Source organism: Phaenicophaeus curvirostris, chromosome 3 (assembly GCF_032191515.1).
Source record: "Phaenicophaeus curvirostris isolate KB17595 chromosome 3, BPBGC_Pcur_1.0, whole genome shotgun sequence".
NCBI lineage: Eukaryota > Metazoa > Chordata > Aves > Cuculiformes > Cuculidae > Phaenicophaeus > Phaenicophaeus curvirostris.
In genome coordinates, this window is record NC_091394.1 from 220,968 (window position 1) to 235,144 (window position 14,177).

General features: G+C 38.9%; 1 protein-coding gene across 1 annotated transcript in view; it reads left to right on the forward strand.

The window, feature by feature from the left end:
• Window positions 1-14,177, forward strand: part of CEP192 (centrosomal protein 192) — a 72,504-nt gene that overhangs the window by 15,127 nt on the left and 43,200 nt on the right. The window contains exons 13-18 of the mRNA XM_069853247.1: window positions 882-1,003; window positions 3,381-3,531; window positions 6,070-7,105; window positions 7,216-7,342; window positions 8,802-8,973; window positions 12,193-13,087. Of these exons, the coding sequence (XP_069709348.1) occupies window positions 882-1,003; window positions 3,381-3,531; window positions 6,070-7,105; window positions 7,216-7,342; window positions 8,802-8,973; window positions 12,193-13,087 (2,503 nt within the window). The remainder of the gene's footprint in view (window positions 1-881; window positions 1,004-3,380; window positions 3,532-6,069; window positions 7,106-7,215; window positions 7,343-8,801; window positions 8,974-12,192; window positions 13,088-14,177) is intronic.

Consider the following 14,177-nt stretch of genomic DNA (forward strand, 5'->3'; position numbering starts at 1 on the left):
AGGAAGGAATGAGAACAACTTATTTTGATCTTTTTTAGGTTTTTTTTAATATATTGTAACTTAATTACTTCTGAGATCTACTTTTTTAAGTTCACCTGAAAAGGAAACTCTCTATACTAGATGGACTTCTCTTTCCCACTTGAAATTTCTGGTGTGAAGGGTTGTCTGGTGTTACTGATTAATCTTGATCTTTGCCTTTTGTTCAGGAACTAGCGACGTGTAGGATTAGAGAGAGAAAAGTACACTGTAGGCAGGGTAGGGTGCACATTAGAGGTGCAAGCGAATGATCCACATTGTAGTTGAGTGAAATGCTGCTCAGTCAGGGCTACCTGAACAGTGAGGGTATCTTTGAATGCCTGTTGGTGGTTAATGTGCTATCTAGGCAAATGCCCAACTTCAGTAAAAACATTATCATGTAGACTTTAGCTTGCCAGCCTCCTTGTGGGTGTTTCTCACATCTATCTGATACCTGTCTCTGTCTGTCGTTGGTAGACAATAGCCCATCTGTGTTGCAGGCAGGAAAAAAAAAAAAAAGACAGGGAAGTGTATACAATGGGAGGAACAAGTTAAATATGCTTGTGTGATGCAGTTGTGTCTTGGTGCATTCAGAGGCTGAGCTGATGAGATGCAGGCAGAGATGATGAGAGCATTTGTACTTTTTTTTGCCTAACTGACTTAAATATGTTGTTAGTTTATTTTATGTATGTAGAGGAAGTGCATGTATTTGGATTAGGCACTTGCAGTGCTACGAGGCGTATGTTAATTCTCAGTGGTGTTAGATCTAAACATCAATGGGGGAAGTGCTGTGGCTGAAACTGCTTTGCAAGCCCACTGATCCTATTGATGATCAAATTTACTCATGCTGTATTTTCTTTTTATAGCCATCTTTTGGTTATTATATTACCTCTCCAAAGAAAAGGCAACCTGTTGCTCTGCTAAGTACATCTGTTTCATCAGGAGGTGATGTGAGCCGAGAGATTTCACAATTGTCTGAGGTATTTCCAGGTAATTATAGAACAGAAGTGTCAACCCTACGGTTGTTTAGAATGCTTTGTGAATGATTTGGATAATATCATCAACTCAGAATCTGATGCGAGCTTCTTTGCAAGAAATGAGGACATACTTTGCTGGATTGTATTCAAATTGTGCTCTTAGATATATCTATAAAAGAGTTCATAGAAGAGACTGATATTACCAGTAAGGTATTAAGAGTAACAGGTGAAAATTTGATCTGTGCATGTAGCTACGCGTACTGTTTGCTCCCTTCTTGTAAGTGTCCAAGGCCAAGTTGGATGGGGCCTTGAGCAGCCTGGTCTAGTGGGAAGTGTCTCTGCCCATGGCAGGGGAGTTGGAACTGGATGATCTTTCAGGTCCCTTCCAACCCAAACCATTCTGTGATTCTCTAAGAAGCAGAATAGTAAAAGCCTAAGTGATAGTTGAAAAGGAAATAGAAACATACTCCCCAGCAAACAATGGAAATGTATGTTATTTTGAAAGCTCATGTCTCTTCCATACTGTAAAACTTGAACAACAAAAATGAACACGTGTAATGAACTGAGAAGAGTCCCTAATTCAGTTTTAACTATCACATTAGTTCACGTTTCTGTATTGCAGCATTTCCGGATATTGGATGACTACTAGAATGTCTTAATAATTGAAGTCTGTTTGGAGTTTTTCCGTTGAAAAGGCTGTACAGATGCATTGCCAAAACCCAAGTCAAACAGATGAAACGCGTAGAGAATTGGTCTGTTTGCTCGTATAGATATAGAGGCTATACAAAAAGAAGGAAAGCAATTTGGGTTATAGCTGAGCTGACAGTGAATGCATAAAACAGTCTACGTTTTTCCTGCCATCTTTAAAAAAAATGTTGTGCTCATGTTATCTACTTAGCTTGAAGGAGTAATTTAGGAGATTGCTCCGAAATGCTATATGTGAAGATCACAGCACACAATTTGATGTGCGTGTGTGTGCCTATCCTATGGTTAGAAAAGGATGAGTGCATTTTAAAGCATCTCTACTGCTCTTAATAGAATTGTGGCAACATCGATCTCTGTGGACCTGCTTGTCCAGTCAGTGCAATGTCTTAAGTACTTTTTTGCACTGGGGAGAAGTATCCATCAGGCTTTTATGCAGCCTGCTTCCTTGAAACAGCTTTACAGCTATAATTCTCCACATGCTGGGATCTTGCAAATATTTTTAAAGGATCTAATGATTATTTTTTTTAAACTAGTGTTAGTGTGCTTAAATTCATTATACAGTAGCCTGGAATTTTGTCAAAAAACACCGTAAGTTCATTGAGTCATGACCTCTGTTAAATTAAATTATAGATGTAATCGTTGCTTTGAATACTGGGAAAATACTCTAATGTGCTTTGCAGCTCTTCTGATATGAGGGCTGCTGTAAATGCTAGAGAAAGTAGGTATCTGGGTCACTTTGTGGCTAAAATATTAATAGATAGTGCTGTCTGATTTCAGTAGTTTCGGCAATAACAATCTTTATCAGCAATATCAATATGCTCTTCCTACTTAAGGAGCAACAGATGGAGAGGAAGCTGAGAGGTCAGCAACTTGAGGAGGGAAATACAAAGTGTATCCAAACCCAAGTATCTGTTATAAGAACAGAAAACATGAAACAGAACCAAGCAAGAAACACGCCCCAACCACCCTTCCATCAAAAAAACCTCTCTAGCAAAAAATGTTTGTTGTTTCATACTTGTTTTCTCACCATCATCTTTAGAAGTTGGGTTTAGTGTTCTAAGAAGTCCAGTTGTTTTCCTTTCATCATGAACTAATATGTTGGAATGGTAACCTCTAGATCTCATGTGAACAAGATCTTCTAGTTTGGGTTTGATCTCATAGTCAAGACAACTGTTTGTGGGTTTGATGGTTTCAGAAGCTTACCCCTAAACAAAATCCTTCAGAATCTCCAGTTCACTGCTATCTACCTCAGTCTAACCCTGTCTGCAGTGTAAGATAATTGTTGTTACTCAGATTCAGCCCTTCTAGTTTTCTACTGGAGTTTGGTCTATGTTCTATGTTTGGTCTACATTGTCTTCCAAACACAAAAGGCATGTTTAGCTTATGATAATATCATCAGCTTCCTGAAAATGCAATTTGAAGAGTGTGAACGTGGTATTCTTAATGCCAGCTTATTTTGTGACTTGAGTGTGACCTTTGAGTACTGTACAGGAAACAGTTCATGCTTGCAATATTTGGATTTGTGCTGTTAAAACAGCTTTTTTTTTCTGTAGAGCATGTATATCCCGAGAATGCAGGTGTTTAGAGAATGCAGGTGTTTTACTTACTGTAAATTAATTCTGTTTAGAGAATGCAGGTGTTTTACTTACTGTAAATTAATTCCCTGTCTTTTTCTTTGTTCTTTGATGACTTAGAAGCACAAATAGAAGATGATGCGAATTCTACTGTCTGTGAAGGTTCATGGCATAGGGTGGATGCTACAGCTGGAATACGCCAACGCGTTAATATAGAAAATGATGTTACTGTAGAAGATGCTACCAAAAGTCAAACAAAGGTATTTATCTTGTATTTTGCTATTAAGTGCAACTATGAACTTGAACAACATTCAAATACTTCTAATGATTATTATTTCTTTGAATACCACTGAATTTAGACTTCCATATCAGCTCACTTCTTTTTATATTGATTGTTTGAATCCAAGGAGGTGCTGCTGTTTGTTAGGATGGTTTCACTAGGATGCCATGCTATTGTAGTCAGTCAGGTGTTATTGTTGCCATCTCATTTTCCTTTTTCTCCCTACTTCACTTTTGGATATGCTTGGTCTGTCAGCCCATCATATTTCATAAATTTCTAGGCTATTCATGTTCTGTGATCAAGTTTTTGAATTTGAGCTGTCTTCCCCTTCTATTTTTGTTTATGAAATAATTTGTCTTTAGCATGTGAATAATGCCTTTTACTTGAAAAAATTAAGAAATACTGATGTGTGATAAGTCTGAAAAAGGTGTATTTTCGATGTAGTAATCCTAGACACCTACCTTTTCTGCCTTAACATGTCATGTTCTCTTACCAGTCAGGCAGAACGTGTGCAGACCCATTCAGTTACAGAAACAGCCCTTCTCCTTCATGATCGCTGAAAGAAATCAGTAGCTAGCAAGTTTGACTTGGTTTAGCTGATCAAATGGTGAGGCTGCAGACTTAAATGCAGAAGGACTGGTTGGGTAGCTCATCTGTGTACTGCCATAATTGCTTTTCTTTCTAATTTATCTGTATCCCTATTGTTCTAGATGCAAAATGAGTAATTTAAGGTTTTGATGATATATATCCACATTCTAATCTACCCCACCCTCAATTTGTACAAGTTTAGATCGCCTTTAGTCTGACACAGATGCTAAAATGTTCTCGAACAGACAAATCACAGAAGTCAGAAGGCACTCCTGAAAATCGTCTAGTGCATTTCTTCTTGCTCAAAGCCAGGTTGAATAGAGCAGGTTGAGCAAAGTCTGGTCACATTTTGAATATCTTCAAGGGTGGTAGTCTCTCTGGGCAACCTGTTTCAGTGTTTGGTCATGTTGATGTTATCTTTTCCTTATGTTTAAATGGTATTTCTTGTATTTAAAATTGTGCCTGTTGCCTTCTTTCTTTTCACTGGATACCTTGAAGAAGAGTCTGTGTCCGTCTTCTTTACTCCTCCCCATGCCCCTTCTATCCCTGTCAGGTTTTATGCACATCTATAAGATTTCCTCCTGAACCTTGTCTTCTTGAGGCTAAAAGTACCTTCTCTCTCTCTCTCTCTCTCTCCATATGACAGACGCTCCCAAGTTCTTACTAATTTTTGTGATTCTTTTGTGGACTCTTCTCTTGTGCTGGGAAGTCAATAACAGTACACAGCACTCCAGATGTGCTCACAGCAGTGCAGTAGAGGGGAAGGATCACCTCCCTAAGCTGGATGGCAACTCTCTCCTTACTGCAGCCCAGGATGCTGTTGGCCTCTTTCTCCACAAGGGCACATTGATAGCTGATGGTCAACTTCATTTCTACTAGGACCCGCAAGTCCTTCTCTGTCAAGCTGCTTTCCAGCTAGTTGGTCCTTGACCAATACAGGTGCATGAGATTATCCAGATGCTGGTCTTGGTGTTTCCCTTTGAACTTTACATAATTCTTCTCAGTCCATTTTTGCCAGTGTGTTGAGGCCCTTGTGAATGACAGCCTGCCCTCCTGGTGTAAAAACTGCACCTCCCGATTTTGTATCATGGGTAAGCTTGCTGAGGGTGCGCTCTGGCCAATCTTCCATGTCATTAATGAAGAACAGCAACAATACCAGCCCCAGTCTTGGTCCCTGGGGAACTTCACTAGTGAACAGCTAGCCTTCTGCTGGACTTTGCGCTGCTCATCACAATGCCTTGAGCGGCTGGTTCTCAGTACAGTCGTGGCCCACTTACCTGCTCCGTATTTTATTAGTCTTTTAATGAGGATGTTAGGGAGATATGCATGCTTATCTACAGGAGGACGGATGTTTTCTTCCTGAAGTTTTGCTTATCTAAAAGAGGTGGGTGGAGATTGTGGTCTTGACATGACTATATGCTTATTCCATGCTCTTTGCTAAGAATAGCCCACATGTACATTAAAGAACTCAGACTTGAGTGGCAGAGAAAACTGTAGGAATAGCTTTATCTTCCCCTTGTAGGGAGGCAGATGGTTTAAAGCTAATTGGGAAGATACTGTCTATTTTGTTATGGTAGTTTTTTCTCTGCCGTGTTTGTTCCTGATGGTATTTTACTCCCAGTTCTTCCAACTGAATTAAAACATTTTAGGTTTTTAGAAGTTTTACAGGAACTAAGGCTTCCTAGCAGACTATCTTCATTAAATCTTTTAAAAATGTGTATTGTAGGCTTACAAAAAATCAGTGCAATGGAAGTTACACCTATTGCAGTATTCCTTCTTGACAGTCAATTAAATATGTGACAACTATAAATGTTAATGTATTACCATAACCAAAATGCAAAATAATTAAAGATGAGAACAAAAACACGAAAAAAAATGCCTAAAAAACCATTCCTTAATTTGATGCTTAACTCATGTTGGTTTGTTGTAGGATGAAGTTCATGAAGACAAGTTTGAAGACGGCTTAGCTAATCATTTTGACGCTGTCCTGAGTATTAGCACAATTGCCTCTGCTATTTCTAATGCTTCCTCCAGTGCTGATGCTTCCCAGCTAGCTGCTATGATGATGGCACTGTCTAATAAAAGTAAAAGAACATGTTTGGTTCCTGGAATTGTTGAAGAGACTGAACGCTCTGCTAATCAATTATTTTCCAGCAATGTGGAAAATAGTGCATTTGATATGGAAAAGTACCTCAAAAAAACAGATGAGATTGGACATGAAAGTGAATATGAGAGTACTGTGAAATATGAAGCATCTGCCCAGAACCTGATGTCTGATGCCTTTTTACTGGGTAAAGATAAGAAGGATACTCTTGCAGAAGACTTGACAAATAATCATAGCAAGCCGCAGGAAACAGAGAAACGATTTCTGGATTATTTTAATGAAGAACGTGGTATTCAGAATTTCTCTAGTCTGTCTGATGTACTCAACCATGGAGAAGTAACTGCAGATAGAGTTAAATATTCAGAAAAGTTGTCAGATTTAGTAAATAGTAAACGGATAAGGTCAGTGAATGTGGATTTTGGATCAGGTACGCTCGATACCCAGTCCTCACCTTCTGGAAACGAAGCACAGACATGTGGAATTCCTTTAGCAGCAAAAATGGAAGTGGCACAGAAAAGTCCACTTGCTTACTGGACCAATGACATCCCTAGTAGATGTTCTATCAGGGAAGACACAGAAACAGTAGATCAACCAACAAATGCTATTCCTGAGCCATGTAATGGTTTGGTGGAAAGAAGTACAGGAAATACTTTGTCACTCAGCAACTTAAAACCTGCCAAACAATCTAGTAAATATGTCTCAGTAAGTCCTACAAAATCAAAGCCTACCCAGCAATTTTTCAATGATGAAAAGAAACAAAATGCAAAAACAGAGAAGAAAACCAAAGATGCTGATACTGCTTGCAGTGGGAATGTGAAATGTGAAATTTCTGAGCTTTCCCCAGCTTCCCAGAACAGTACTGGTAAGTAAACCTATACAAAAGCAGCCAGTAATTGAAAAGGCTTTTTTCGACAGTAGACTTGTTCACTGTGCTTAAACAAATACTGTTATTAAATTCTGTTTATTTACCAGAGCACAAACCCATTCAACCTGAATGTGACTTGCAGCCTCTAGAGGATGAGCAGTATAGCTTCAGACCTTCAACTTCACCACTGATCCACTCCTCGCCTAGTGAGACTTCTGGAACAGCGTTTTCCGGGTAATTTTTTTGCTGCAGGTTAGAAGAATGTATAAGAATGCTTCCTAGGGATTTTTTGAGGGATCAAGCTTTAGTTTCAATGTTGTCGTTGATCTCAGTTTACAGAAGACCTTTATTAGGCTAAGACTTTTTTCTTAGACTAAGCTTTCTGTTTGCTTTTGTTATGTGTATGGAGAAGCAATCTGAAGCAGTTGTTAATTTTTGATTTTCCTCACTGCCCTGATGAGGCAGAGATCCTGGATAGGATCAGTGCTGTGTCTGCTCAACATTATCCTGTAATGCAAGAATACAAAATATTCGGACTCTTAGGTAGTCATATACCACAGATGCTTAAACTTTGTGTTGATGGAGCTATAAAATACCATGTTTGTTAATTACTGTACTATTGTAATTAATCTATTAAAATAAAGGTGCTTGTTGAGAGTTATGATGCTAATTATATGATAACAAAGCGTGATATTGTATAGACCAAGGAAGATGTGTTTTTCAAATGTATGTTTCACTCAGTTTATTTCTCTGATTCACACCACTGCTCATCTTGAGAGGGGATGGGTAGAAATATTTTGTTTTGCTTTTGGCTGCTTCCTATTTTGAAACTACCTCTTGTGTCTAAGGCTTAAGGCTTTCATAGCAACTGAAAGGGCAGTATATTTTAAATGAGCTTCCATGAGTGTTACAGAAACTATACACAACCAGCATAAGCTGTAACCTTAGTCTTAAACATATAAACATGGCCAGTAGCAAATGGCCATATACGTCGTCATGAAAAGAGGAGGCAACTGATTTTTTTGCCTTAACTTTTAAGTTCACTGTTTGATATTTATCTACAGTTAGCGAGTTGTACATGGTATTAGAATTATAGGCTGTCTGGCATTTCTCTGTGCGTAAAATGTGCAGAAGTATGTATTTTGGCAAATGTGTTAAATAGATTTTAGGATTTCTAGCTAAATTGTCAGTGATTTGAATTGTTTTCATGTTATTTCTTCTTGTTTGGCAAAGTGGTGAGAGATTCCCTGTTTTCAGGTGTGTGAAATGAAGAGAGTCTCGGCAGTGAGTAGGAAAGACTAATGTGTGATGCCTAAGATGTTGAATGATTTCATTTGACATTCTTCCATCTGTTCCATCTATTTAGATGAAGTATATCCATTCACCTTTTTTTTTTTTCCTCCTATTAAGTTGTTGTGTTGTTTCTGTGACCTTAGCATCTGAGTTCAGTTGTAGAACTCTGATGCTTTGCCTTATGAATTTGTATCTAATGGCAATGAGTTCTATGTATGTCGAAGTCAAAACTTGTGAAGGTTGTCTGAGAGCTGATGTCTCATTTCTATTGACTGTACTAAACACAATGGACGAGTTAGTTGATTTTTATGATAGTATAGTTCATGTGTAGCATTGATTGTCTTGGCAGCAGCGTTAGAAACGTATTCTAATACTGACATACTTTAAATCTATTTTTCAGGTCTGAAACTGACTTTACTTGCACATCACATTATCAGGAGTCCTCTTGCAAAGACAGCGTGCTACCTCAGTCAGTTTACTCAAGTCCTAGCATGAGCAGATTAACATACGTGTCTGCGTCTGGCGTTACCCTTAAGAACACAGCTGTAAAACATAGCTCAGAGACATACTGGGTAAGAAAATCTTGAACTGTATATTTGTATTAATTCCCTTTCTTTAAAACAAACAAGCAGACAAAAAAACACCTCTCCCTTTCCCCCTCCAAATCCTTAGGGTGGTCAAAAGAATTCTGAATTAGAAAATCTTAAAGGGTTTTGGAATAGTTTAGGACATGCAGTGCACAGGGAAAAAGGCTTCTCCCCCACTCCGGAGTTTCAGAAACTCCTGTGTTTCTATTCTGTAATAGATTGTGTTAAATGCACAAACAGTAATGAGTGTAAACATAGCAGTTGTTTGAATGTTTCACTAACTTGTGAAAAAACTTAGTAGAGCCTTCTTCTCCTATAGGAACACCTGCAACGCTCCTTTATGTTGAAAGGATCAGGAAGAGGGAAGGGTGTTTTCTGGCCCATTTAGTTCATGGTCAGGTTGCTTGGGTTACACAGGGAATACATGTTCTATCTTGATGTTTTCAGTGGGAGTTTCTCTCCTGTAGGCAGGAGCCCAAGGGCAAATTTAAATGGATGCTTGCTTTCAGTCAGTGCTGGCACAGCATCAGCTCTTGGGCCCATTTCATGTTTGAAATGCGTATGGTTCTAGACTTCTGTCATCTCCTGCAAATGGGTGGCTCCTGGTGCTTTGTAGCTGGCTGTGTGCTAGTTTGCCCCTCTTCTCTTGAAGAGATGTTACTGTTTGAGGAGTCTTTGTCCCCCAGGGTGGTTTAGCAAGGAAATCCTTAAGTACTTTGCTGAGGTTTTACGGTTGTATTAAGTAAATGGGACATTTACAAGCCTCGTTTATGAAGTGTTCACTTATTCCTTTGGGTTAGTAATCTTATGCTGAGAGAGAGGGAGACACATCCTTATCTCATTTGTATTTGTTAAGAGTCGCTTTCATGTCCCTTGCCTGAAGCTTTGTACAAACCAGAAAGTTTGTATTGGTGTTACCTTCATATCTGAATACCTCCTATAGCACATCTGTTTAGCCTGTGGTGCCTCTGTAACACCAGGGTCAGGTTGTCAGAGGTGCATGGTTTTATTATTTTTTTTTCTAATTTTTATTGTTGAATTGATTTGCCTTGGCTGCCCTGAATGCCCTTTTTAAAGGATTGTAATTTACAGCTTGTATTTCTACAGCAGTCCAAACAGCTACTTTATTGGTCTTTTCCCTTCTTTCATAGGCCTTTCCCAGCCTCCCAAGTCCTATTTACGGAAACTGAACAATGGCTTTATACTGTAGTTACTCTTCATCCTTTTGTATCTCTTTCTTGTTCCTGTGTCAGAGTTCTCTAGGTACACCTGTCCTAAGCTGATTGCTGACTGCTGAGCTGATGTCTGACTGCTTTGATACAACACTGTCTAGTTTTGGATTTGAAAATTCTAAAAACTGTTTTGAAACTCCATTTTTGAAAATGGAATCTGTGATCTGGATGTACCTCAGGAGAAAAAAATACACTTTGTAGCTCATCTAAAGAACACTTCGTTTTTTCAGATGAGTAGGGAACCTGGAGTTTTTCCTACTGTATTGTGAAGATGGCCAAATGCGATGCTGGTTTTTGTTGTGAGACTGTTAATGCTTGAGGATTCTGATTTCTTGTTAGAAGAAACTTAGACCTTAGCAAATGACTTTGCATTCAAAGTCATAAAGAATAGTCATAAGGAATATGGAGAGAAGTAACCTATACCACATTTAGATTGCTTTTTAGGGTCAATTCTGTCAGAGATAGGATCAATTAGGGCTGATTTTATCAGAAATGCTGTGGCCAGCAGGACTAGAGAAATCATTGTCAGCCTTTACTTGGTGCTGGTGAGGCCGCATCCTGAATTCTGTGTTCAGTTTTGGGCCCCTCACTGCAAGGAAGACGTTTTGCTGCTGGAGCTTGTACAAAGAAGAGCAGCGAAGCTGGTGATGGGTCTAGAGAGCAAGTCTTAAGAGGAGCAGCTGAGGGAACTGGGGTTGTTTAGCCTGGAGAAGAGGAGGCTGGGGAGAGACCTTATTGTAGAGAGACCTCTCTACAACTACCTGAAAGGACATTGTAGCAAGGTGGGCGTTGGTCTCTTCTCCCAGGTAAGAAGTGATAGGATGAGTGGACATGGTCTCAAGTTGTACCATGGGAGGTTTAGTTTGGATGTTAGGGAGAATTTCTTGACCAAAAGGATTGTCAGGCATCGGAACAAGTTGCTGAGGGAGGTGGCTGGTATTTAGAAGATGTGTAGATGTGGTGCTTAGGGACATGGTTTAGTGGTGGAGTTGGCAGTGTTAGATTAAGGGTTGGGCTCGATGGTCATAAAGATCTTTTCCAACCCAAATGATTCTATGATTCATGCATTTTTAATCATGAAATTTTTTTGTGGTAATGGATCCAAACACAGTAAATAAGAAAATTGATTGCAGGTTTTTCAGAACAATGTTTGTGAACCTGTTCGTGAGTTTAGGAGTCTACTCTATTAAGATTTTTTTCATAGTACTGTTGCTTTCCCACAGCATGACTTTATAAAAATTGTAGAAAGTCAAAGCCTTTTGGAAGCTCTCTTAGTTGGTGGTGACTTCAGAAAGCATAGCATTCTTCTGTTGTTTTTGCCTAGTGTGGTGGATTGACCCCCACCTGATGACTGTTCCCCCCAAAAAATTGCTTGCTCAGACCCCTGCAGTGGGATGGAGAAGTGAACTGGAAGACCAAGAGAGTGAAGTTGGGGACTGGTGGATTGAGGAAAATCAGTTTGATAAGCGGAGGGGACAAAGAAATGCAAAACCAGTCTTCCAGCAGACCAATGCCTGGCCAGTCTCAAAGCAACAGCTACTTTGGAAAAAATGCTCCACAGTTTTATTGCAGGGGATGATGTTACATGGTACGGATTCTCCATAGTCAGTTGGGGTCAGCTGTCCTGACGGTGTCCCCCTCCCTACCTCCTGCCCACCTTGAGCCTATTCGCTGTTTCAGTCACAAATCTGAAAGTGCAGCACCATAGGAGCTACTATAAAGAAATTAACTGTATCCCAGCCAGATGCAATACACCTGGCTAGAATATGGCTTCAAACAGCAAGAAGGTGGAAGTTACAGGTTTTCCGAGGTGAGGAGCCACAGATGTTGAAAAAGCAGAACCTCAGACAAGACTTGAGAAGCTTGGTTATTTATTTTGGATGATAATACCACTATTAAGGTGTGTCTTGTTTTATATACCAAATTTACTCTTCTAAAATTTGTAATACTGCATATTATATTTGTTTATTAGAGTGAAAATGCTAGTGAACTGAGCACAACAATAATTCGTGCCAGCCCAACTCCTGCACAGGAACATACAGATGAAAACGTAGACGACCACTCATGTCAGAGAAATAGAAAAGAAGCACTGCTTAGTATAGAGAAGAAATCAGAAGATAATGAACATGGAGGTGTTAAAAGAAAGCTTGATGATGTACTGCATCAAGAAGTGTCCAAAGATTTTCTGAAGAACGAAAAGCAGCTTGCATCTATTCCTTCAAATGTAGCGGCAAATTGTAGGGAGCTGGACCATGTTCCATCAGCTTTACCAAGCAAGTTCTGCACCTTGCAGCCGCTTCCTGTCAGTGTTGACACACAAGAAGCATGGCAGGATCAAACAAGCAAAGCGCAGAGACAAGGGCTGCCGTCTTTAAATGGACTACCCATATATCCTGGATTAAGCACTTACATGCCATTCAATCAAAACTCATCTGGTGAACAATATGTTCCGATTTCAAGCTTTAAATCTCATATCACTACCTCTGAGAGTCAAGCAATTTCTTCTGTTCCTACGTTGCTTACAGGATGTTCTCGAGCAACAACTCCTTTTGCACAACAGCACCTGGTACATAAACCATCTACTGGAAATACAGTTTTGCCTCAGTTTCATGGCTGTAGCTCTGCAGGTTTCAGTCTTCCAGCAGGGCTTCCTTGTTCTGGTATCCCTGCAGGACATGTTGAAAATCCACTTATGGCAGGAATTCCTTTAGGTTCAGATATTGGTCATGGCTCTTTGAGTGCAGCTCCATTTTGTAATCCACACTCTGCTTCCTGGAACAAGGATATCTTAAATATAAAATCATGCTCTGGACAACCTCTTGGAGCTGGTAGAAGCGAGTGGGAGTTGGCGAAGTCGCCTGGTATTGGTAAGTGTGTTTTTTAGAGTCTTTAAAATACAAGTATGGACAAGAATGACAATAATGATGCTAATACTGTAGTAAGTAAAATTACAATGGTTATTAAATGTAACCGTAATTATTCTGTCTGTGGACTTTCTTATTTTTTAAAAAAAGATATTACTAACTTTCCTTGTTTAATGATATTCTTTTCATTCAATGTCTGTTCTTATAGACCCTCAGTGGTCTTAAATTTTGATAATCTAGAAGAGTTTCAGCATTTTTCAGCTTTCAGTGGTTTTGTGTTTGTTTAAAGGATCAAGAACTATCTTTCATAGTTGCAAATAGTTTGCATAATTTCTATGGTTTTGTACATGTTTTTGATCTCTGAAAATTTATGTAATCTTGATTTGTGGATAACTTGAGTATTTAAACTTAATTTCCAGTGGTGCTAAGTTTAGTTTACGTTTTCACTTTCGTACTTGTGCTAAGTTTTGTTTTTCAGAGGGTAATAAGAGTGTGTGGGTTTAAAGTCAAGTTTATTGCTCGAGTAACTAAAAGTACTTCAGGTACTCATGTGTGTCTCAGAAGTCAAGTTTTTAGTCTGACCTGAGTACCTTTTAGTGGATTTCTGGATGTAATGAAGATTCCTCGGTATACCAGAGAACACTTCTCTTCCTTTAAGTTTTGGGTTGTCATTATAATGTTGCACTTCCTTTGAAAGAGTTATTCTGAATATTTTAGAAATAAGTGCTTCCTGGAAGTAGAACATTAGAAGCAGGATTTCTTTTTTGATTTGGTGATAACTTTTGGTGACCACACTCCTACAGGAAACATGCTGTAGGACTATTCAGTATTTTTCTGTAGTAAAAAATGCCTCAACTGTTCTACTCTGGTAAAAACATATTTTCCTTTTGGTTGGTGTAAACGTTCTAAAGATGTTGTGATACTAATATGAACATTTTCTGTGTTGGCCTAGTACTGGTTAAATTGTAAACACTGGGTATTTTATATAAAAATATTTTGTATGTTTTATAAGGCATGTGTGTGCATATATATATATATTTTCTATGCGTTAGTGTCTGCATGGGATGTGGTAATTCCATACGTATTTTTGTTT